The 24400-nt window shown below is 46.9% G+C and overlaps 1 protein-coding gene and 1 long non-coding RNA gene across 2 annotated transcripts in view; one reads left to right on the forward strand and one right to left on the reverse strand.

Moving 5' to 3' along the window:
- ANKH (ANKH inorganic pyrophosphate transport regulator) overlaps positions 1 to 22733 on the reverse strand; it is a 105459-nt gene extending 82726 nt beyond the window's left edge. Inside the window, exon 1 of the mRNA XM_030042035.2 lies at positions 22108 to 22733. Coding sequence (XP_029897895.1) covers positions 22108 to 22203 — 96 coding nt within the window. The 5' untranslated portion in view covers positions 22204 to 22733. The remainder of the gene's footprint in view (positions 1 to 22107) is intronic.
- A 194-nt stretch (positions 22734 to 22927) lies between these two features.
- LOC115353077 overlaps positions 22928 to 24400 on the forward strand; it is a 145172-nt gene continuing 143699 nt past the window's right edge. Inside the window, exon 1 of the long non-coding RNA XR_005930847.1 lies at positions 22928 to 23768. This is a non-coding gene — a long non-coding RNA (uncharacterized LOC115353077). The remainder of the gene's footprint in view (positions 23769 to 24400) is intronic.

Genomic DNA, 24400 nt, shown 5'->3' on the forward strand with positions numbered 1-24400 from the left:
TATCTATATTCTGCCTTTTAAAGTCCACTTCTGTTGTCAGGTACAGCCTCGCTCTGCTAGCAGCAGCCAGAAATACAAAATGGCCTAGAGTTCAAAGCAGGAAAAAATCAATGCACAGATTTCATTTTATCACACATACATGACGATTGGCTGAATTTTCTTCTACCTAACAGCCTGCAGCCCAAGGATAGCATTTACAAACTAATTTGCATTTATTTTTACATCAGGTAAGTATTCATTGAACAGGGAGGAAGAAATTGAGCAAAGTAGCAAGTGACTTGCATCACACAACTCCATGTATTGGGTAGGACAGGTGAAATGGTGACAGTCACTAACAGCGAAGAAAAATCTGAAAGCAGAGTTCTTCATTGTGACAAATGTCCAGCAGTGAATTATAATTATCATTTTATTTGTTTACAGCACTCCTGTCCCTAACTTTTACTGCCTCAGCTGATGACCTAACAAGTAAACCACTTATTTAAGCAAAAATTAGTTTTAACACTAAGGAGCCTTCTTCTACAAGGAAGTAGCTGCAGGGGACTGTGCTGTCACTAAGTCCTCTAGTTTGTCACTGCTCCCCACTTCACAGGTGATCTACGTTCTGGCTTGGGCAGCTGGACACTTAGGCTGAAGTTGCCAGAGATAGCTTTGGGAGCCAGCTGAGAGCAAGAGCGTCAGCTCTTGACATCCCTCAGTCGTTCCCGGTGATGGCCGGGAAGAGAGGGAATTCCCTTAGGATTGTGAGGTTCTCTGAGGCATGTACTTTATTCATTTTTCATCTTAAAGGACACGGACTGCAGGGCTATGAATTACCCCAGTGCTGGCACCTAAGCTGAGGCTGCAGCAGCATCGCTGAGATCGGTGATAGCCCGGTAAAGGAAGCAGCGCGAAGGTGCCCGTTCAGTACAGCATCAGGTCAGCTCGATATTTAGAGAACTCATTACATGTATTTCCAGAAGAAGCATGGCTCGGATACATGTGATCGAGAGCATCTGCATAGGAATTGGAAGCAGAGGTTTGCTAGCAGGCAAAGTGCAAACTTTAGAAGCAAGGAGCTCCATTGAAAAGGCAGGTCTTCAGGTTTCTGGAGGAAACAACCTTTTTTGACTACTGCTGTAACAGCAAATAAGGTATTACAGTTGCAGTGTCACACGAACTAGAAAGAACATCAGAAGAAAACAATTGGTAGTTTCTGTGGTTCTTTTTGAACAGAAGGTGCCAGGTGTTCAGATACTAAGAAACTACAGTCTGGGTGATGTAGAATGAAAAACATGGCATTAAAATATAGAATACTGTAACTGGACTACAGCAATGCTTATTTAAACACAGAAACTGTCCTGTCTTCAAAGTCTGAATTCTCTGGACACAGACACAGTAAGTCAGCCAAGATGTAATAATGAAAAAAACCCTTTCACTGTATAAGCACACTTAATTTTTATGTTAAGCTTCGCTCTCGTATATGTAAGTCTGCATGTTCACTACTTATGAGATACTGAAATTCTATAGTAAAAGGCTGAAACACAGACTCCCTAAATGTAGATGAATCAAGTAAATCACTTGAATTGTACTGCGGGGCATTTTTTCTTTTTTGGAGTATGACCGTACATTTGTGCAGGGTTATATCATCTCATCCTCTGCAACTTTTTTCTCTGAAACATAATACTGCAAATAACGCTGCTTGCTCTCCACAGCTGTTGTATAAGCTTCCCAATTTTGAGCTGTCTGAAGTTTGTTCACTACCTGTTAGTGAATTTGGCTAGACTAATGCTGTTTTCTGTTCCTGCTATTAGTTTTACAAATATAATCGAGACAATACAATATTGAAACATTGGTTCTTTATCCGTCTTCAGAAAAGGAGTGAAATGTATTGGCTGTAGCTTCAGAGCAGCCTCTTTCAGGGCCCTAACTAGCCTTCCTCCTTTGTTTAACTGTGTGAAGAATGGATATAGTCAGCTCTATGTTTTGTTGCTCTTCTGTAAGTAATACAAACACTTATCTGTATAGAAAATTATGGAAAATAGAACTATTCACATACAGTAGTTCTCAATGTAGAGTTTCAAACAGAAACTACGCGCTTGCCTTAATCGCTACCTTAAATTTAATTTTCATGGAATTAATGTTAAGAGGGATCAGCTTTATCTGAACTTTATTCTCAGAAAAGACCTCACACTTCTGTGTAGTGAGAATCAGCTTTTTGCTTTTTCAGGTCTGAGCTCGTTCTTCCCAGCAGCCGCCGTCCAGCTCCGTCAGTGGGCAAAAATGACTTCCAAAGGAGGCATCGCAGACAACGCTCCTTCGGTACCCAGGGAAGGCAGATGCAGTGGTTTCCTCGTCTCTTCTGGGAGCTCTGCACCTTACTATAACAATACTAATGATTTCTTCACCGAAGTACCCTTCAGTTACAAATAAAGACCAGGCTATTGGAGCAGTAAAAGAAAAGAACGTCCTTTGCCTCATTTTGTTAGTTTCATTAAAATCTGTGAGATTTGGCTACCGCTTTCTACAACTGACATCCTGCAGCCTCATTAGGATTTTCTGGTAATAGTTCATAAGTAAAGATGCTTTTTCACACACTGCTGCTGTCTCTATTTCTGCCAGCGATGAGTGCCAGCCACCTTTTCCTTCATTGCCGACTTCTCAGTCTATGGCAAACAAGTCCTGCTGATACAGTTATTATCAAAGGTATTTTCGAGGCAGCAATACAATAACAAGTGTTTCAACTACTAACTTCTCTATTCTTTCCTCTCCTTCTCTTCTGAAACACCGCTAATATGCAAAAAGCACTCAGCAGTGATTTCAACTCTACATTATTGGAAGCAAAAGAAGCTGAATCATGTTATATGAATAAGCACATACCCCTCACTTTTACAAAAGCACTAACTTCTGACAGAAGCTGTGGAATCATTAGAGTCATCGGCTTTGATATTTGTCATGGTTTAACCCCAGCCAGCAACTAAGCACCACGCAGCCGCTTTCTCACCCCCCCACCACCCAGTGGGACAGGGGAGAGAATCGGGAAAAAAAAGTAAAACTCGTGGGTTGAGATAAGAACAGTTTAATAGGACAGAAAGGAAGAAAGTAATAATGGTAATAATAACAGTAATAACATGACAACCATAATAATAAAAGGATTGCAATATACAAAACAAGTGATGCAAAATGCAATTGCTCACTGACCGATGCCCAGTTAGTTCCTGAGCAGCAATCCCCACCCCAGCCAACTCCCCCCAGTTTATATACTGGGCATGACATCCCATGGTATGGAATACCCCTTTGGCCAGTTTGGGTCAGCTGCCCTGGCTGTGTCCCCTCCCAACTCCTTGTGCCCCTCCAGCCTTCTCGCTGGCTGGGCATGAGAAGCTGAAAACCCCTTGACTTAGTCTAAACACTACTTAGCAACAACTGAAAACATCAGTGTGTTATCAACATTCTTCTCATCCTAAATCCAAAACATAACACTATACCAGCTACTAGGAAGAAAATTAACTCTATCCCAGCCAAAACCAGGACATGGTTACAAGAGAAACTGCAAGGGCACAGGCAGTGTCATTCCCTGTAGGTGAAAAACTGGGGGACCTTTATCTTAAATCCACGTTGGTCTGATGGGTTAACAGACTGCTGTTCGAAGTTTTGCATTTGTTCCTCTCTCCTGATCTTTTATTTTATTGTCTCAGTAAAGGGAGATTTGCTTATTGGCATATCCCAGGCTCTTGAGCTTTATTCTGCTTTTTACATAGTAAGTTCTTTGTCCAGAAAGCAAAGAAATGTGATGACGATAGCTTTTGTTCCAAGGTCTGGGCTGAGTTTTGGGCCATTAAGACTCTTTCCAATTGTAAGATCTCGTTCCCTTGGGCTTTTTATGTAATGGGTGATAAAGGAGTTGGAAAGCAAATTTATTGCCTCTTTTTCTTAAAGGCTTTCCTTTTCATCCCTGACAGTGGTAACAGGACCTTTACCGCTGATGCTATTGGGTTTCTCCTGAGCGTCTTATTCTTTGGTGTCATTAACAAGATAAGTTATCCTTTCCTAAATCTCCTCCTCCTGTTCACTTTCAAGGGTCATGTTTTTGTGTGGCTTCAATGTTAACGTGCAGAAAGTTCCCACTGAGCATATGGAAACTCTACAGACCATCTTGGATTAGGAGTGCACTTACTGGTCATGGATCTTCAGGTATCTCTTCTGTGGGTATCAGATATCACAGACAGCCAAAAAGTTCCAGTGAGCCAAAAAGAACTAGAGCCGCTTTTGTCATGGATATTCCTCTTCTTTCTTTTTCCCAGACTTCTGTCTCCCTATTTTCAGTTTGGAAACCCACCATTGTGCCCGATATTCACGTGGCCAGTGAGGATTATTTCTGATGACTTCACAGTTTCATAATGACATTGAGCAACGGCTGACATCTCCCTGCACAGGCTGCAGCAATTTCTATTTTCAGACTGTCTTTATTCTGCTTAGTTAACAATGATACAGCAACTTTCTAATTCAGTACCAACAGTGAATGAAAAAGATCAGTCTTTTAAGAAGACTGGGGAAGAAAAAAAATCAGTTTTCCACTTTCTAAGGACATTGCTACCTACCTATGGCTACGGGGAGCATAATGACTATTCAAGGAGCAAACTTATTCAGGGAAATGCCAAATCTGCACCCATTTTCCTATGCATTAGTCTAGCAATGAAGAGTGATCATTAGAGATGAAAAGGGAATAGCTACGCTGCAGAAAGTTTTCAACCTTTCCGAGCCCAGGATGTTAAGTAAACAGATCTGCCACTTCATTTGTGGAAGAATGAACTCTGCCCTGATTAAAAAAAATATAATGGTCAACAGCCTTTATAAAGGTCGGAGGATTCACCTCTCTGTATGTACGGCAGGGGCAGAGTGAGACAAACCTTTTGCCTCCCCCTCTCACCGTCCGTCCCTCCTCGTCACGGCTGAACAAGGAGCAGGGCCAGAGGATGGCCGCAGGTCAAAGCAGGTACGACACACCTCACGGTCCGGCCATTTGCTTCCATCTGCTGTCAGCGGAGTAATCAGACCGTGCTCAATCAGTGCTCAGACACTCACACGTATGTGGTGTAACTAGAAAGAATACAGAAGCCCCCAAGTCAAACAAAATTCCCTTTTCCCTCAACCTCAACTCAGCCAGATGAAAATGCTTAATCTCGCAGACACAGAAGTAAGCCTCTCATCTTTCAGCATTTGCTCTCCTTACAGGACGCATTGTTCTAGTCACACCACGGAAACATTTTAAAGTCATATTTTTAATTAAGTAGAGCAACACCAATACGGCTTCTTAGTTGCTGCATTTATGCAAAGGCCAACAAATTTAATGCCGCACTTCTAAAACGCCACATTTCTGAAGGTACTGCCTCTTACAAAACTTGCGATAGGTTTTTTCATTCAACGTCTCATTACTGTAATAACGGTTGCTTTGCTTTCAGAAGGACCAAAGCAGCCTAATTCAAATGGATAGAAATATACAGTCTGAGACTTCCAAAGTGGACAACGGGAGTTAAGCATTTCTCGCCCGGTGCTCTCAGCGCAGTCTGGATGCTTCCCTCTCCGGCGTACTTCTGGCACTCTTGTCTTTTACTAAGAATACGCTACAGCAGCAAAGTTTGAAAGGATTTTCAAATCACAATGCCAGCCTGCTATCTGGAACACTGGGAGAAAACATAAGCAATGAGAAAATAGGAAGGTATTTCACGTTTTGAGATTGTCCTAAATGAGGGTCAATGGCAACGACAAAGCAAACACTGACGCTCAGCTCTGATTTATCACTAGCATGCAAAACAAAAAATGAACAAATAAGCTGTCCTGTGAACAGCGATAAAAGGGCACTGCCAAACCCTTCCAAATTTTGTTTAACGTGTTATCATTGAAAGCACTTCTTTATGAACCTGAACATACATTGTCTTCTCTCATTATATTTTTCCTCATTCGACTGAGCAACTTCCATCCCCAAGCTCATCCTTCCTCTGTCCCGTCCCCCGCCCCCCGCGCATTCTGCTGGAGCAGAAAATGAACAGAGCTTCGTTTGTTCGCCGGCACCAGCAGCAGCAGCAGCAATGTCAGCCCCGCAGAAGCAGCCGCCCTGCCTCCGTGGCCCCGGGTGAGGAGACACCTCGTGTTTTTGGGAATTGTGCATCCCAATGAACGGCCGTTCCTCTGAGAGAAGGGGGTTTGTGGAGGTCTCAAGTAAGCCATGATTTTTTTTTAAAAAAGGAAGAGAGATTCAAAAACGAGTGTTTTAAAACATATTCAGAGATTACAAAATTTGCTATGAGACGAGAAAAGTATTCAAAATTAGGGCTTAAACAGCAATAGCAGGTTCTCTTAGCTGAAGCCAGAGCACCTGCTTTCTTGCAGCTCCACTCAGGGCCTCCCATTCCTTTTTGTGTATATATGGATCATATATTGGATACATATATGCAAAATAATAGTTGTCTGTACCAAGTTCTGCTTTCTCTCTTTCTTCCCATCTCACAGGGAATGGAAACAACTTCCAAGGGTGTAGGCTTCGGTCCTTTGCTGTGCATGCAATAGCATGACTTTCATTAATGCAATCTTAAAAACAAGTAGTTCAGCTTTCCTGCCCCTGCTCTTTCCAGAGCCTCATTCTTCTGGTGGCCTGGAGCCTTCCTTATTTCCAGCTTAAAAGCACTCACTGTATTTACAGGCAGATGTTGCTACCCAATTTGCTCTTGTTTGCGGGTAGGCTAACATCGTCCCTTATCTACTTACAGAGAACAACCGTGTTCACCCTCTACCCATCTTTGCTGGGATACAGAAATCAAAATCTTTCGGTTTCTCCTTCTCAGACAGGATGATGACAAAAAATGGAGAAACTAATAGTCGGGGTTTCTTTTGCCTAATCTTTTGAACAAGCTTGAATTGCCTTGCCTTAAGTATGTATGGCTGAAACTGTGCAATGTATCCCAGGTGAAATCTCACTTGAGGCATGTATTATCTCTACTGGGAGACAGGTCATCAGATAAATCCTCCAAGACCTCCTATCTTCTCATCTTCATGTCATCCTCATGTATTTCATATTCTTCTTTTTTTTCCCCCAGAAAACAGGAGCCCTTTGTGGTAATACTTCAGGCAGTTTGCAGTGCCTAGGTAGGGAAACACCCATTCATATTTGTTAGGAGACGACCCTGCTTTGGTAAACTTCAGAGATTTGCAATCTGAACTCTTGAGAGTGCTAGGCAAGCCAAAAGCTATCTGCTACTGAACCTGTTATTTCACTAACTTGTTTATTCAGAATACTTTCTTCTAGTTGCATGTTTTGATTCTTCCCATTATACAGTTGGCTTGTTGCTTCCTTACCCTCCTCCATGCTTCTGCTTTATTTTTTACTTCATTACCAACCTCTGTAGAAATGCTATCAGCAACTTCTGTAAGGTGAGGAGATTTTCAAAAAGAGTCTTAAGATCAATGTTGGCTCAGCACAAGTTTAATTTAGAACATGTGATGGGTCTGACTCACACAGTGCTATTCATGCCATCCATCCTTGATTTGGAACAAGCCTAGTAGTTTAATTATGACCTGGAAATGTCTGAAGCCAACTTATATATAGCATTTTAAAAATACTTGTAATGTTAAGAATGGTTAGAAACATCTTCAAAGTCCCTCAAGTGATGCACAGGTTCACAATGGACACGTTTCTGTCTGAAGCCTACACCAAACGCCTACTGCAGAACACCTGGACCTCTCCGCACAAGGCATTCATGCCCATGTACAAATGACTGAGCTCGACACGCTTCTCCCAGGTTTCCTCAAAGGATTGCCTTTGAAAGAATACAACAAAAAGCAGAAGTACTCTCTGATCCAAAAGAGGCTTCGCTGAGATTAGATTCTCTCAGCGCTCCAACATCTTTATCTCTGACCTTGCAGGTAAGAAAACATCACTGGTCAGCTACAGCGACCGTGGCAGGAGGAACAGGCATGTGAGGAATGCAGGCAATGTTATTCTACTCTGTGATCCAGAAATTGGCTTTAAGACTTAGTGAGAGAATAATCACCCTGACCTTGGTTTGCAACATCTTAAAAAAAACCCACCAGTGAGGACAGCAGGCATTTACCACGTGCCATCAGACGCCAGCATGCAGGGAGAAAAATTTCACTGCCTCTCCTACACATCATCGTGCTGAGCAGAATTCCAAACAAGCCTCCGGGGAGAGGACGAGCGGGAGCCACGGGCCACCGGGAGCCACGGGCCACCGGCAGTGGCAGAGCAGTCAGAGGCACGGCTCGCCAGCGCTGCCCGACGCCTGCTCCGCGAGAAACGGCATCTGAACCAGACTGAGACGGAGCTGGCCCCGACACGGTGGCACGTGAAAGGAGCAATACAGACGGCTGGGTACCACAGCTGCACGTCTGGAGGAAGAAGAAGAGGCGAGCACGGACCCTTTGCTGGATAAAGTCTTGCAGTTTTACAAAGCTCACATTCTTTGCTTGAAGCCTGGCTGCCTCATACGAGATAAATACCTGTGCATCAGGCCTAAATCTAAAGCCCACAAACATCCAAAAGATTTCGAGCGAAGCATTTCTTTTGCTGAACCGGGCCTCTCGTTTGCAAGGAAGGAATCTGCCGGGGGCAGGCGGTGGGCACCTTGCTGTCATCATTAGGGTGGGCTGCTTGCCTGCAAACAGCAATGGCCCGTGCTCTGGACAGGCACAGAAAAGGAAAAGTAGAGACGACAGAAGGGAAGCAGATATTTGAAGATTACAGACTACTCCGGAAAAAATAAAGGGCAGCAAATGGGTGGCAGGGTGACGAGGAGGAGGGTCAGGAGCTGTCCAGGGCCACAAACCACAGCAGCGCATGGGAGGCCCCAGCTCAGGGCTGAAACGAAAAAATCCCCAGGTTTAAATAAATGTGTATAAACAAAGAGCCAAAAAAAGACAGTAAAAGATGAGACTGATGATGCTCGATCCTTTTGGGTTCAGCTTGGCAGGCTGCAGACACCAGACTGTTGGTTATGGTGCTGCATCAGTGCGCTGCCACGCAGGGATTCAGTGGAAAGGGAAAAAAAGGATTGAATTGTGCACGGCTCCCTATTTTTATATCTTGTTTCTCTCTTTCTCAATGGGATGTTTTCTTTCTTTCACAAAGGAATCACAAAACAAAGGGATATACACAGAAGGTTTGAGGTTATAGAATCTTATCTGGCCAAAACAGAAAGAAGAAAAGCGTAGAGGTATTTGATGCTAAATGTCATGAGACTATAGAGGCACTATTCTTTATGGAGAGCAAATGAGAGATGCTCATGCTTGTAGTTGCCTTTGAAACCAACTCCCAGAAGTTGCAATAATAACCTCTTGCAAAACAGCTACTAATCCTTTTTTGTAACCGTTCCAAGCTGTCTGTGCATCCCTCACCCTGACGCTGTGTCAACAGCAAAGTGAAACAGTGCTTAGGGTCCCTAATGCTGTAAGCGTGTTAAGAGTAAAAAAAAATTCAAATATCCTTTGTTCTTCTGGCTGTAGACATAACCACTTTCCTGTCTGGCCAATTTGCTTATTTCTTGCCACAGCACTCCATACTCAGAGTTCTCAAGAGATAAGGCAAACTCATCTAGAAATCACTATATTCATATCTAATGGTTTCAGGTGCCGCGACTATTCTTATCTGCTCTTGGAAAAAGGTCAAGGATGTTAGTGAGTCATGTTTTTTCCTCCATTTATTTCTACAGTTCAGCGCAGGTTATCCTTTATCGCCAGCTGGACAAGTATTGCTTTAACATTCTTCTCGGTGCTGGTCATAGAGACCCCGACTGCCTTCTCGTTAAGCTAAATTTACACTGGCATGCCTCCTTTGTCTCCTTTAGACTTCCAGCGGGACGAGGGAGGAAAAAAATACCTAGTTCATTATTAAGCAAGATATCAGTAATGAAACTACGGCCCCGCAGCCGCTTCGTCTATGGGCATCTCAGCCTTTCTAGTGTGGTGGAAAGCTTTCATCACCTGAGACAGGCATCTGCTGGACACTGGGACTTCTGGGATGTGCTGCTACTTCCGAAGCCGAAGCTGCCAGGCTTTTTTCTTTCAGGCAGCTTCCCCCTTGATCTAAACCTCTCTCTCTTACCACTCATTTCCCCTTTCAAATCAGTGGATGCACACAGAATACAACAGGCTCCACGTCTGCAGATGACTGCGAGCACGACCAAATCCTTGGAGCTCAAGTCACAAATATGCAACTTAACATGAGGTTTCCTTGACGAAGTCCTGAGGCAATGATTGTGCCTTTGCTAGCTATTTTCTCCTTAGTGATGCAACCACCCACAATGCGGTAGGAGCTTGCAGCTGACAAGAAAGGCATGCCGTGATTCTGAAAAGCTAGCCCACAACCCTACCAGCTTTTTCTGGACAGTGATTCAAAGCTCACCGACAGGTCAAGCCTACAATAAGAAAATGTCAAGCAGGCTACCTGCTGAGATTTCTCATAAATTTATTAAAGAGAGAAACGTTGCCCTCTGCACAGTATTAGCAGAAAAAAGCACACTACTTCTTATATATTAGATCCAGAAGGCATTGCTGACGAAAGCTCTTCCCAAGACTATTACAATGCTGGAGCATGTCCTAACCAGTAGACCGTTGACTGCATCTCAGAAAGCTCATATAAGAACAAGACGGTGAATGCTGAAAGGTCGTCATGCTTTCATGCTTTGAAATAAAACACTCTGAAGCAAAATGACTGCCCACAAGTATATAAAGAACAGTGGTGCAGTGATCAGGAGTGCTCTCAAGGTCACATTTCGAAAAGATGAAATCCATGTACAAAACCATTGATTTAAAAGTAACAACAGCATTTGCACATCCAACCACCACAATATCAATGTAACCGGAGGTGGCTCAAACTATAAGGGACACATCAGGTGCACGTGCAATTACCTAAGTAGTTCCATGGTGCAGCTCTTGTGCTTATTTCCTTAACCATTTTGCCTTGCGTATAAGCCAATAAGTAATCAAGGCAGTTCTTCAGCACCACTCAGTGTCTAAAATCCTCCTACAAAGGCAGTCTCCTGCCCACAACGCACTATGTACATGTGCGTGTGTATGGGTGCACCTTTTGTATCACAGAAGTACTTGAAAAATGTATTTACCTGTGGCAAACAGAAAGCTTTTTGTGGATGACTACCTTCGGCATCTTAAGGATCTGGAAAGTGTTTTGTGGTTTGGACTTCCTTTCTCTTTTAAATCAAATGCTTAAGATTGCAAAATCGTTACATCACAACATAAACACAGGGGAAGCTGACAGTGCTGTCATACTAAATTTGGAGCCCCTCACTACCAGTTGTTTTGTACTACTGAAGGGCAGAGAAGAATGTCCAGAGATGTCCCCATGACTGTACAAAACCAAGGACGACTGGGGTTATTTTGACTGGCTACAAAAACCTATGAGGAAGAGAGGGCAACAATTAAAATTTAATGAAGAGGACGAGCCAAATATTCAGATGGGAAGATTTATTCACCACCACCACCACAGGCCGTGCAAATGGGGAAAACCGGCTACCCTTGCAAGTACATCACCCGGTATGTTCACGTCTGCTGGGCAGAACTGGCGGCCGGTTCGAACTCATCTCCTTAGCTGGCCTCTTGGGCACAGCGGGTTGCAAATAATGCCAGCGTTCAAAGCCATCTCCAAAACGCCACGGCAGGGGAGGAGGTGGGATGGACCGATGGAGTAAGTTACCACGGCCAGCAAGAGGAGGTGGGCGCAATGGCTGGGCTCCCTGGCAGCAGTGAGGGTGAGGAGCTGCCCCGCGGGCTCCAGCCTGGTGACAAAGCCACGCGGCCGTCTGCCTAACGAAGCTGCTCCGGCACCCACGGGACAAGCAAGCAAAGCAAAAGACCCGCAGAACCGAACTGGAAAGACAGTAAGGGTGCGAGGCTGGGCGTGCACTTTACGGCACCGAAGGACCTGAAACGTCACCTGGGCTTGCCTGTGTCTCATCTCACGGCAGCTATGCCTTTAAGCCCTTTAAAAAACTCAGCAAGCCTCCAGTTTAAAAGCAGAGTTAAGATCTCCCTTACTTCCACGGTGAGGACATCTCAACACTCCACTTCTCTCATACTGGAAAGGTCCTCGTATTTTGACAAGCTTGTATCATTTGGGTTTTTCCTCCTCCGCTCTGCTGGGGAGACCCCAGCCCTACACTTCTAAAATGGACAAGACGGGGGTTTTACAGTCAATACTTTTATTAGCTAGGTAACTCTGGTTTCTCTCCCTAGCAAGCGCTCTCTGTACGCTGAACCTGGGAGACGTCGTGTGAAAAACAGAAGGCTATTAAGACAACCGTATCATAATCACTAACCACTAATACTAGAAATTCTGCACCTCCCCAGTTGCAGTTTTTGTGTATTTTACCTTAGTGTGTACAATTTAATAGGAGGAGGCCTGTCCTGGTTTCAGCCGGGATAGAGTTAATTTTCTTTCTAGTAGCTGGTACAGTGTTACGGTTTGGGTTCAGTATGAGCAGAATGTTGACACCACGACAAGGCCATGCTAACAGCCCGTAACTACATTACCCTTCTAGACTGCACTGTCTTTGAGGAGTACACGGTTCCGAAGCTGTTTGTCTCCCTCACCAGAAAATGTGGTCTTCGGGTTTGACCCACCATGTACCGCACTTTACGTTGACCACAACACTCTTTGCTTTTGGTGACCCACTGAATTTGAGCCTACGTAGAAAGCCACCACCACCCAACACCATCTAAAGCACAGCACTCCTCATGCCAATACATTTTAGAAGGAGAGGGAACGACTCCTGCGTTTTTACTTGGAAAATCATCTGGAAACCTTCGCAGTCTAAATTGTGTTTAACCGCCCCAATCTCCCTCATTGGTCCTGGCCACGTTCTCCTCCACGGCAGTGACCTAGCTAAGCCCTCTCCTTCACGACCACGCCGCAGTTCATACAACTGCAGACGGTTATCAAATTCCCTTTTTGTCCAAGCTATAAATGCTTCATTACTACAATCTTTCCTCTTATGTAACCAACATTTTTTTCCCCTCTCACCAGAACCGAAAATGCGAAGTGTCTTCCTGCCCTGTAACACTGCTAACTCTTTGTTTTCTTTCCAAATGGGCTAAACGCTTTTTAACTGGTGAGGTGCTGACGGAGGAAATGGTAACGATGGACTTGTGCAGGGGTCTGTCTTTCATCTGCAGGATGGCAGATTTGAGATCAAAGGCTGCCAAGTTCTCGGAGCACGTTGGTACGCTGCGGCAAGGAAAGTTTTTGCAATGAGGAGGGGGCTGCTGGAGATGGGTCAGAGCTACCTCACCTTAGCTGGCCATGGCTGCAGGAACGGCAGCTGCCGCTCGCTGACAGAGAGGTTATAAAAATAAGATACCGGTCACCAATACGCAGCAGAACGAAGGACGGGTAACAGGGTGTGAGGAGGAAGTGAGGAGGAAAAAGAGCCCGATAAAATGTAAACACAAATCTCTATTTTCAGGGAAGAAGAAGTGAAACACCACCATTAAAAAACCAGGGGAAGAACAGCAGGTGCCGTGTGGTTGCACCCCGTATACCTACACCCGCTACCCATGGACAAAAACCAAAATCAGTCCCAGCCGGCATTCGTCAAGGCTTTCTTCGAGGGCCAGCGTAGGTGACAGCCGCGCAGCCACACAGCTCGAAGGCCAGCACGTGAAAGCTCAGGTACGGCTTGCACCTGACTTCATTCACTGATTTAAGTACAGAACACAGCTCAGGTGGCCAGAAGACAGACCATCTCCTGGCCAAAAGCCCTTCAAATGTATTTGTCAGCAAACGTACTAGCACGTGCTTTGGTGCGGTCATCTTTCAGCCCCACAGAACCCTGTACCTTCGGGAGTATTTACAAGGAGTCAGAGACAGGTAACTAAAAAAAAAATGTAAAGACAAGTATGCTCTCCAGCTTGTATAGATGGGAGTTTTCTCTGCATCTCTACCAGAAAATTTTCTGGGCTCTGAAAATTGAAAAAGGTTGGAAACAATTGCCTTAGCAATCCAATAGCAATGCAAAAAAGCTATGTGAAGCAAATCACTTGAAAATAAATTGCGTCTTGCATTTTCTTCGCTTCCCACGCTAAAAGCTGAACTCTTGCTGAACCACTGTACCAGTAAAGCAAACTGGGCATGCTGGGCAACAGTGACCACCCTTTCTCCAACAGTAGCACTCCTGCCAAATCAGAAACAGTGAATTTTTTGCATCATCTTGGGGAAAAGAATTAAATTGGCACTTGAGATTTCATGCCATTGTAGCACTTATTTTTTAACAAACTGCTTTTAACTCTCCAGTGTTCTTCCTCTGTCCTTTTCTAGAATGCTCTTGAAAAGGCTATGGAATTCAACTGTGTTTTTGCAAACAACAATGCTGTACTTCAGCCCTCTTTGGAACCAAATGCATGTTTACACCTGGAATTATTCTTAGTTAATGTTTCATGCAGGCAGTTTTATTCTGCAATACATCAGAAAGGAACTAATCAAGAAAAACTGCATATGCAGACAAACTCTAAAGCAATGTAGCAAAGTTCTGTGGAAAATCTGAAAGAGAAGTGATACCACAGAGGAGACAGAAGCGGGGAGAACTGCAGAGCTTTGCTGTTTCAGATGCTGAAGTTCACGGGTCATTTAGGTCTCTGGTTCTTATGGAGGTTCTTTTTTAATTCTCCGGCTAATGGTTATCTGAAAAGGCAGCGGCGATGTCTAAAACCATAGCTACAGCAATATCAAGGCAGTAGAAAATCAAGCAAGCAGAAGGAAGCGTAATCTGATGATCTAATTGCATATTAACACTCCTGTTGCACTCTCCCCAAAATCCACAGGTTTCCAAGTACAAATAGGATGAGGTACCCAGAGCTAGTTGGATTAGCTTGTTAAAACCTAAGGTCATTACAAATTTTCCTTAATATTTTTTTTTTAAGAAACACATGTTCTGATATGCTATTTAAACTGCAATTGAACTCAGCAGTAAAATGTATGTTATTTTAAAACATCACAGATTTCTGAAAGTAGCTACAAAGCAAAATCTGTTTGGAATTGCTCAATTTTATGCACGGAGGTTTCTGCATGAGCTGGCAGATAGATAAATTTAAATTTTCTATTTATACAGCAACTTACATCCATGTTTTACAAACATGAAGAAATAAACTTTGTAACTGCCTTGTGAAACACATCACTATTTTAGAACTGACAAAACTCACACAAAGGGAGAGATAAATGTCTTGTCTAGGATCAAGATAGAAAGTCAATTAATAGCTAGAATCTGCACTTTCAGAGCTGAAGCCTTGTGTATATGCCTTCTTTGCATATAAAAAGTCACTTATCTTCAAACAGTCATAAGATCGGTCATGTCATATAAGCCTTTGTATACAACCAAGTTCTCCACGCAGCAGCAAAATGAGCACAGATTAAAAAGAAATCAGTTCAGACCAAATCAACAGCGAAGAGAAATCAGCTTTCTTGGTTTTGTGAAAACGCAACCAAAAGAAATGAGCAAGAAAACCCCTGACACAAATGGTCAGCTGAACTCAAAACCGAAAGTTTTACTTTGGGGATTTCTCTCCGCGACGCAGAATACGGTGGTTCAAACCCCTTTCAAAATTTCAGTTTTGAACCCATGTTTTAAAATTAGGCTGGGGGTATTTCACCTCTCCTTCCTGACGCTGTCTTAGCCTAGTAGATTTTCACCGGCGTAAGGAGGAGAACCCAATTCCCCTACCTCTGAAATAAGCACCAGAAGTATTCGGCTACCCCACGACCCTTTTTCAGTGACTATCCGGTGATATTATGACTGGAGTGTCTCCAGAGAGGGCCCTCCACCCTAGAGACTGGGACTCGGGACTGCTCGGCGACGTGGTACATCCACCTGGTCTCCCACCGCATCCATTACTCTTCTGGTAGGGAGAATCGTTTCCATCCACAGACCTCAAAGGTTTATTTTCCAGCAACCTGGTGGGCAATATAGCTAGCCAGCTACTTCAGACATGCTTAATGGGTATCATCAAGTACAAAACCTGCCAGTTCTTAACAGGGAAGCGTAAGAAAGCCCCGAGAAGTCCTTAGAGCCGAGCTGACGCAGCCATGGGAGGTGGGAGGCGATGGGAGTGGGAAGCGGGGAACTGGAGGGTTTTGTGAAGGAAGGAGAGGGTAGGATGAAAAAAGAGAAGGTACTGACAAAGGAGGCGTAACACAGATCCTAGCTCTCGATTATATACATTTCACGCTACGGCAACATGGAGCACTGCAGGGGATGGACACCTCATTTGTAGGTTCATTCTCATAATTTCTAGTATCATCTGAAACCTTCAGCAGTGATAGCCCCGCTGCTCTTCATAACCTGTTTATTTTGCACCTTATGTGCTATAAAATGCAAATATATATTGCTTTAGCTGCCAGGAGTATGTGTCTTTATTACCTTTAAGAACATCAGCGCTTTGTTGAGATTTGGCTTCTACCTGCCCCAAAAAATCTCTGTTTTACGAGATCTTTGACTCCTTCCCAGATCTCAGCGTGCATTGCTTGCTGTCAAACTCCAGCAAATGCTCTGCGTGACTGGTGAGTGCAATGCCTGGTATCTAACGCCCGCTGCAACTAACGTAGACGTATAAGCCTAATTAATCACTACTGTAGTGTCAAGAATTGTCCGTGTGGTCTACAGGCCACTTAGCACTGGCTTGAAACCCCCCCGTGCTTGGCAGACAACTGTTTAGGAGCTCAGGCAGTCGGGCTCAGGCTGGCATGCAAAATGAAGTAAAGCTGTGCTGCTTAGAAGAAAGTCTCTGGAGTCAGTACCGAGGTACAAATTCTGAAAATTACTACTTCAGGTGTATGTGGTTTGGGTTTTGATACTTCATGTAAGGTCTCACTTGGATTTTCTCACTCTGAATGGGGAAGTTAGACGTATTTCACCGATCTTTCCTAGCTGCTTCCCTGACTATTTGGCTTGTGAGTCCTGCAGGAGAAATGACTTCCTTCAAAATATTACCACGGAAAATTTAAAAATAAATTTTTTTTTAAAAATTCTGTTGATAGTATACTCTGTAGAGGTTTGTTTCTTCAACACAATTTCATTTACATTTAAGTTAGAATGCTGTGTAGTTCACATCATTAATTTAAAACAAATAGGGCATTTCCATCAGCATACCCTACAAATAATGCGATTGTGGTAATAACATACCGTCATGGTCTACACCAATTTTAAGACCTTGTTAGCTTTCTTGTTTATACGGTACTAAAGTCCTACACGATTTAAACAAGTCCCTGACCTCTCACAACAGCAATAACAGGAGTACTTTGCACTCATACAGCACCTTTCATCTCGGAGCGCTTCTGACACATGCATTTTCATTGCATCCCTGTGACACACAGGTAGGCGTCTAGGCACACTTCAAAGGCAGGAGAACTGTGCCACGGAAAGGTTATGCAACTTGGCCCAAATCCCCGGTGAACAGCTGGGAACGTGAACTCTCCCATTGCTTGTTCTGAAAGTCCAGACAATAACACCCCAAAAATGAGCTTCATAAAGCATTAATCAAAATGTTTAACCCCCTACTAAGTTTGCAAATGGCATGGGCAGACGATAAGCTCACTAATTCTTTTTGATACGTTATTCATGACTTGTTCTCCGTTTCTGGCAACACTTTTTTTCTTAAGGAAAAAACAAAAACCAAAAAACATTCCAATACAAGAAAAAAAAAAAACAGTTTGTTTTTCAAGCCACTATTGCAAAATAATTCAGAATCCGAAACATTCAGCACTTCCCTTACAGCTCGTCTGTTTGATCCCAACCACTACACTGCGCGGAATGTATGGCAATTCCTGTGCAGGACCAGAGGACCCGAGTGACCTCAGGAAAAAGCGGCAGCAAGACTCTGCTTGCTCGGTTTTACCTTCCAAGGACCCGCAAGCCGCTGAACAGCATTGTGTCTGCGCACCTAACGGTTATGTTGGCAAATGAAACTGCCCAACCAACAGCTAGTGACAGCAATTGAAACTAATGATTCAGGGGCTGGCCATATGATAGCTGGAAAGGAAAAAAAAAAACCCCTCCTACTGTTCCCATTGATAATTAAGGGACTACTGCAGACAGGCCCCGAGTTCAGAATGTTGCTCTCCGCCTGGCTTTTGCCACCCCGTGAGCAGCAGAAAGAGTTACCGGCCGCATTTGCAAATTGTATTTAACGCTGCCTAGGGCTGGTTCTGCACTTCTGAGAGAGGTAGCGAAGTAATGCGCACCTCGGTTTTCCCCCTTTGTAATAATGCTAATGCAAATGTACACATGCATTACCAACCAGGCCACCAAAATAAATGTGAGCAGCTCTGAAACTGTGTTAAAAGGAAAACTGCTGTAGGTGGTGATGCATTTTTGAGCGCACGGGGTAACGGTGGTATTATTTGCTGGGTGAGTTGTTTGAGGTTGTGTTGCACTCCATCGCATGGGAGCAGTTTATTTATTTATTTCCAGGCAAGTACATCCAACAACATTTTTCACAGGAGCTGGGATTTATAATGCAAACTCTGCTCTCCAACAGCTGAGCTCTAAATAAAACACTAATTATTGTGAATCTCGGGATAGGATGTTGAGAGTCAGATGCTCTCACCAGCAGAATGAAAGGGAGAAACTCTCTTCTGGTGGTAAGTGTTAAGCTCTTGGGATGAAAGTGCTCTGTTGTGTCTGTGTGTGTTTGCATATACCTAGAGAAAAATAAACAAATAAATACATGCGTGCACACGCACGCAGTCACACACACAGACACGTATTTACGTGGAGAAGGAACAGTCAGCCAAAATATTTCGGACTATTTTCCTGAAGGCCTTACTCTAAGAAAAAAGCTATGTAGTATTTTATTTCATAAAAGCTATGTAGTAGTGTAAATAAATTGTAAGGCAAATGGGTTGCAGAAGGAAATCACGGAAATATGTTAGAAATGGTTTCTTTCTCTAATCTTCTGGCAATTTACCTGGTCGTGCATCAGGACTACCTTTTTTAGTGGGGCGAAAAAAAAATCAGGTATTTGTCTAAGAAGATTTTATGAGGTGAACAGGTGAGGTTAGCTCACTAGACTGGAGTAACTCTGTAATAAAGCCTTGTCCTAAAGCGTTATTGGATTCAGGTCCAAGGGTCAACAGGAGGCTCTTCACTGGCTATAGCGGTTCTGGAAGTGACGGCAGGAGCTGAGCTTGTTACTTCTTATGAGCATCGCTCCAGCATTTTTTACTCCTACGAACGAAACAGACTTGCCATAGCAAACATCTCATGTGGGGCAATGGTGACAGTCATAAACTATGTTCCGCAAATATTCTCTAGCCTAATTGTAAATTTCCCATAAAGTAGCAAGAAATCTAGAGACAGCCGCCTACCAAGGATCCGGCAATTTCCTGGTGATTTTTGCTATTGAATAAAACTATTCAACATCCAGAAAAGTCTCTCAAGGTAAAAAATAAGGTGAGATTCTCTTTGTTTCTCACTTTTCAATCTCAGGTGCCTAAAAGTATTAGGTTTTGTTAAAAAGGCTCTGCTTTTAACACTCTGCTTCCAAATAGTCTCCCCACTTGAGAGAGCAACGTATGAATACGATGCATCAAAAGGGTTTATGACTTACGGCATTTCTTAAACACCTCTTCTTCCCTGGTCAGGCAAGGTCCATTCTCCCTAATTTTTTACAGTCATCTCTCTTGTTTCTGACCTATAGCCCTCCTGCCTCTTTTACAGTATTCTCCAGAGCGGGTGACATTACTTCATGCAAATTTTACTTCCCTTATCATTCTTAGAAATCTTTTTTATCTGCAGCATACATTCACAGGAGGAGGTACGGCAGCCTTTTCAGAGCTATCTGTTGGCACACCCATTCTTTTACGTTGCTTCCATTCAGGCCTGTTATCAAAATTACTACAATTTTGGAAAGCAGAAAGGTGACTGGCTCAGCAAGTCAGTGTATTTTCAGCAAGACAAGCCCAACAATAATGCCCTACAAGTGTAAAAAGTAACTTTGTGTACTATATATGGGAAAATAAAATCCCTGTCCTTCTGTCTGTAAGAGCATCTCTGCAGACCTGGAGTAACTTTCTCCCTGCCTCGGTTTCCTGATTTCCCCGTAGGAAAGTCTCCCACTAGGCTGGTACAAAAAGTGTCTTTCCAGTTCCCACTCCTGCACTGGGGTTTTCTGCAGGAGTCTCCCTGCTCGCTAGATTTCTCCCTTTCCAAGGAAGCACCTCCCCAGGCTGCCATCTGAGACAGGGGATAATCCCGACTCTCCTGGAGGGCCAGTCCTATGACTTGGCTATCAAATAAAACACATTTTCTGAGGTATTTTGTCCCTAACGCTGTCAAAGTTGGTTAGATAAGTGCTTACATGTATCATCTGCACGTTAACATCCCTCCCATGTCGCTGGTACCAGGCCAGAGAGAAGGCCCCTCACTTATAAAATTGTAATCTCTTGCTTGTTAATTTTTGAAATCCTGGTCCAGAGCACACTGAAGTCTTTTACGGGCTGACATGGATTTTGAATCAAGCTGACCTTGTATGCAGCAAACTGTACACACGCACCTGTTATACGGAGCTTGCCGAGTGAACTGCTTTCAGTTTAACTTCTGTTGTATGTTATTAATGTGGCACAGTTATTAGCATTTAAATCACCTTTTCCTTGTCATTTCTATCTTTAGTTTTCCCTTTCCCCCCCCGCCCCGAGTATGATTTATAGAAGACTGACTTAGTAGGAAAGTATGTAGTTGTTAGACAAGGATGGAATTGCATTTTTTTAGTATCGTGGCTTATTTAAATTTAAAGGACTAGGAAGCAAAATGAGATTAACACAATCATGACAGACATATGATTAGTGTTAGCTATTTCTTCCCACTGTGATGTTTTTCCTTTCGTTTTCTTCTTTACAAACGGGTGAAAGTACCCACTAATTTTCTGGTATCTTTGCTTAAGGAGCACGGGAGCAACTGCCTCTTCCACTTGGAAAACAAGAGCTTCCCAGCAAAACCGCGTGACTTGGGACAAGGAGAAAAGCTGTTTGAGATGCAGCATTCACTGTGGCTGCCCCGCTTGACACTCGTGGGTAAGTATTAGTGTAAACCGCCCTACTAAAAATGTAACGATAGGCCCTATATAGCGCACCCCGACGCAAGACCAGGGCCTTACCTGTCACGCGCAGCGAGACGGGAGAGCGGCGAGCTCCCCGCTCCTCGGTGCTACGGCAAACCCGCACCCTGCGCGGAAAGCTCGGGCAAACGAAACGAGTCACCGGTGCCGCCGCAGCAAGCGGGGATCGGGAGGGCTGCCTGGAAGGGTGGCCGGCGGCGAGTCAGGGGACGGCGGGGTGTTTTCTCGGTGCCCGAAGCGGGGGGACAGCCGGCTTTAGGTCACCGGCACGATGCACGGCTCTGCTGACGGCTGAAGGACGGCGGCGGCTTCTCGCCCTGCGCCCCGTCACCGCGGACTCCCGCCTCGCTCGACACCGGCGGAGGAAGGGGCGAAGCCAGAGGCTCACCGACGCGGAGCCCCTCACCGAGGGGATGCGGAGCGGTTCCCCGCCGGGGGCTGCCGCCCTCCTCCGGGGATGCCGGACCGAGCCGCTGCGGCAGAGCCGCGGGGCCGGGGCGGGGGACGGCGGCGGCGGCCGGGCCTCCCTCCCCGCGCCCCGCTCCGGCCGCCGCCGAGCCGCGCTGCACTGCGCTAGGGGCTGCTGCACCTGACCGGGGGGGGGGGGGGGGGACAATAAACCAAAAAAGCAACCCCCGGCGAAGGCGTGATGTAATTTCGGATTATATAATCCTGAAATGTAAGGGTGCGGGGAAAAAAAAAAATAACAAAAAACACACGCACGCAAAAAAAAAAATAAAATAACGACGACCCGAAGCCCGCCGTCCTTTCCCCGCGCATCGAGCGGCGGTGCGGGGCGGCACGGAGGCACCGGCCGCCCCCCGCGGCGCAGGAGCCGCCGTCCCCGCCCGCCCGCGATGCGCCGGGGGAGGACGGCGGGACCCGGCCCGGCCCGGCCCGGCTCGGCACCACCCGGGCCGCCTCTCCCTGCCTTCCCCGCGGAGGCGCCGAGCCCCGCGATGGAGGCGAGGGTTCGCCCCCTCGGGGGAGTCGCTGCCTTACCTGTTCCCCGAAGTCGATGGCGATGTTGGTGATGCCGAGAGGGACCAAGAACCGGATCAGGGGCCAGTAGTTAGTGAGCGCTGGAAATTTCACCATAGTCCCAGCTGCGCGGTGACCCCCAGCGCATCTGCCGCGGCAGGAGACGGCGCGGGAGGACGGCGGGGGGGGGGGGGGGGGGGAGGATAAAAGGGCAAAGGAGGAGGGTGCGTGCGTGTCCCTGTGCGTGTGTGAGAGCGGCGGGGGGGGGGGGGGGGGGGCTGAGGGAGAGAAGCAGCAGAGCCCCCTAAAAATAAAGCAGCCGGGGGGGGGGGGGGAGCCGGTCCCTCCCTGCCCGGCGCGGCTGGTGGGCCCTGGCGGGTGCTGGCTGGGCGGCGGGGCGCGCTGTGCCGCTGTCTTAGCAGGAGACCCGAGAGATCAAGTCCATCCCCGCCGCCCTCCTCCCACACAACGCTGATCCGCCGCCGCCGCCGCTGCCGCCGCCGCCGCCGCCGCTGCCGGAAAAAAAAAGAGGAGGGACACCGCCGCCAGCCACTGGTGCGGGCAGCGCTGCCATCCTCGGGGCGCGGGGGCCAAGGGAAGGGCCGGGCCGGGCCGGGGCCTCCCCCCCCCGCCTTCCCCCGCCTGACGCTCGCCGGCGGCGGGGCGACGGCCGCGGCGCCGCGCAGGAAAACGCCGCCCTCCCTCCCTCCTCCTTCCTCCTCCTCCTCCTCGCCGCCGCGGGGACGGTGCAGGCCGCGGGGTGGCGGCGGCGGCGGCGCGGGTCCGGAGCGCGGTTCCCCGCGGGGTTTCGGCGGCGGTGAGGGGCCGGCGGCGGGGGCCCTGCCGCTGGGCGCCGCTCCCCGCCGGAGCACGTGGGTTTGACACACGCTCGGCGGCGGGAAGAGCGGCACCGAGCGGCTCCTCCTCACGCCGGAGCGGCCGCGCTGATTCTCTCCCCCCCCCCCCCCCCCGCCCCTCTCCTCAGCCCCACAGAGGGGCAGCGGCCGAGCCGGGCACCTCTGCGACACCCCCCCCCCACCACCACCACCAGTATACAGCCCTCGCTGGGCGCCGTGGGGTTCCCCCCGCCCCGCGCCCCCTCATGCAACCGCGGGCAGAGGCAGGCCGGTGCCGGCGGTGGGCTCCGGGCCTGGGGAGGGGGCACTTGTGGAGCTACAGGGCAGGCGTGTGTGAAATAAATCGACGGCGAACGTTTGCCCACGCGGCGTCTTCGTTTTTTTTTTTCTCAAAGTCTCTGCCCCGGCCCCGGAGAAGGGAACGCGTTGGCGGCCCCGGCTTGCAGGCCGGCAGCACGGGTTGCTTTCTGACCCACAGGCCTTGGCAGACGTCGAGGCTCTGTCCGCCTGAGGGGGAAGAAGGGAAGGCAAAGGCCTTTGGAACGCATCATGGAGGTTTCTCAACATTTTCGAACTCGCGGGGGGGGTTTCGTTGTAGTTGAGTTTCCCTGGGGTGTTTCGGTTCGCGGAGTCACCTTCAACTCGCCACCTTCAAGGAGGGTTGGCAGATATTTCGGGAAGGTGGAAGCCCCGTGAGGAATCGGATACCTGCACCTCGTCCTCAGAGGAGCGAGTGGTGGACAGCCCTCCTCAGCCAGGGACTCCTGTACTAAAATGTTCCCGTGACCCAGAGCCATTCCACATATTTTGGAGAGTCAGCCGGAGGTGAGCCCTGAACGTCCTTGACAGGCGGATGGCGGGCTGCGGGGTGGGGTTGGAGCGGGAGAGCCCCTGGCTCCTGAGGGGACTCGGCGAAGGCAGGCCCAGCTGTCACTGGAGGGTTTTTTCCCTCCCGCAGCTGAGTTTGTCTCACCTCGCCGCCCCGAAGCTGGCGCAGCCCGCCTTGTGGGCGCGCAGGAGCCAACTCGAAGGCTTACGAGAGCGCAAACCTGCCTTGGTCCTGTAGATCACTTTTAAAATGCCGCGGGCACGGTGTCCTGGGGATGATGGAGGGGAGCAGTGCGAAGCAGGAGAGGACGATAAACTGAGAAGAGGGAAGCGGTTGTTGTTTGGGATTGCCTGAGCGTGTCTTTGAATTAACAACACCAAATCTTCATCATCCTAAGGAGGATCTAATCACCTCCAGATGGACCGGTGGTTGGTCCGTCGGACAGCTTCAAACCGCGTCCGTGGTGGGGAACATTCGGTCTCCAACCAACCAGACTGAAGTTGGACTGAAATAGAAACCTCATGTAGATGGCAGGGGCCTTACGCCAGCCCACTTGTTTTACTTGTTCGCTTGCATTGAGCTGAATTACCTGCCAGTTTAGACACAGCCTGCGTGCGTCCTTACGTGT

This window comes from Aquila chrysaetos, chromosome 18 (genome assembly GCF_900496995.4).
Source record: "Aquila chrysaetos chrysaetos chromosome 18, bAquChr1.4, whole genome shotgun sequence".
In the NCBI taxonomy this organism is placed as follows: Eukaryota; Metazoa; Chordata; class Aves; order Accipitriformes; family Accipitridae; genus Aquila; species Aquila chrysaetos.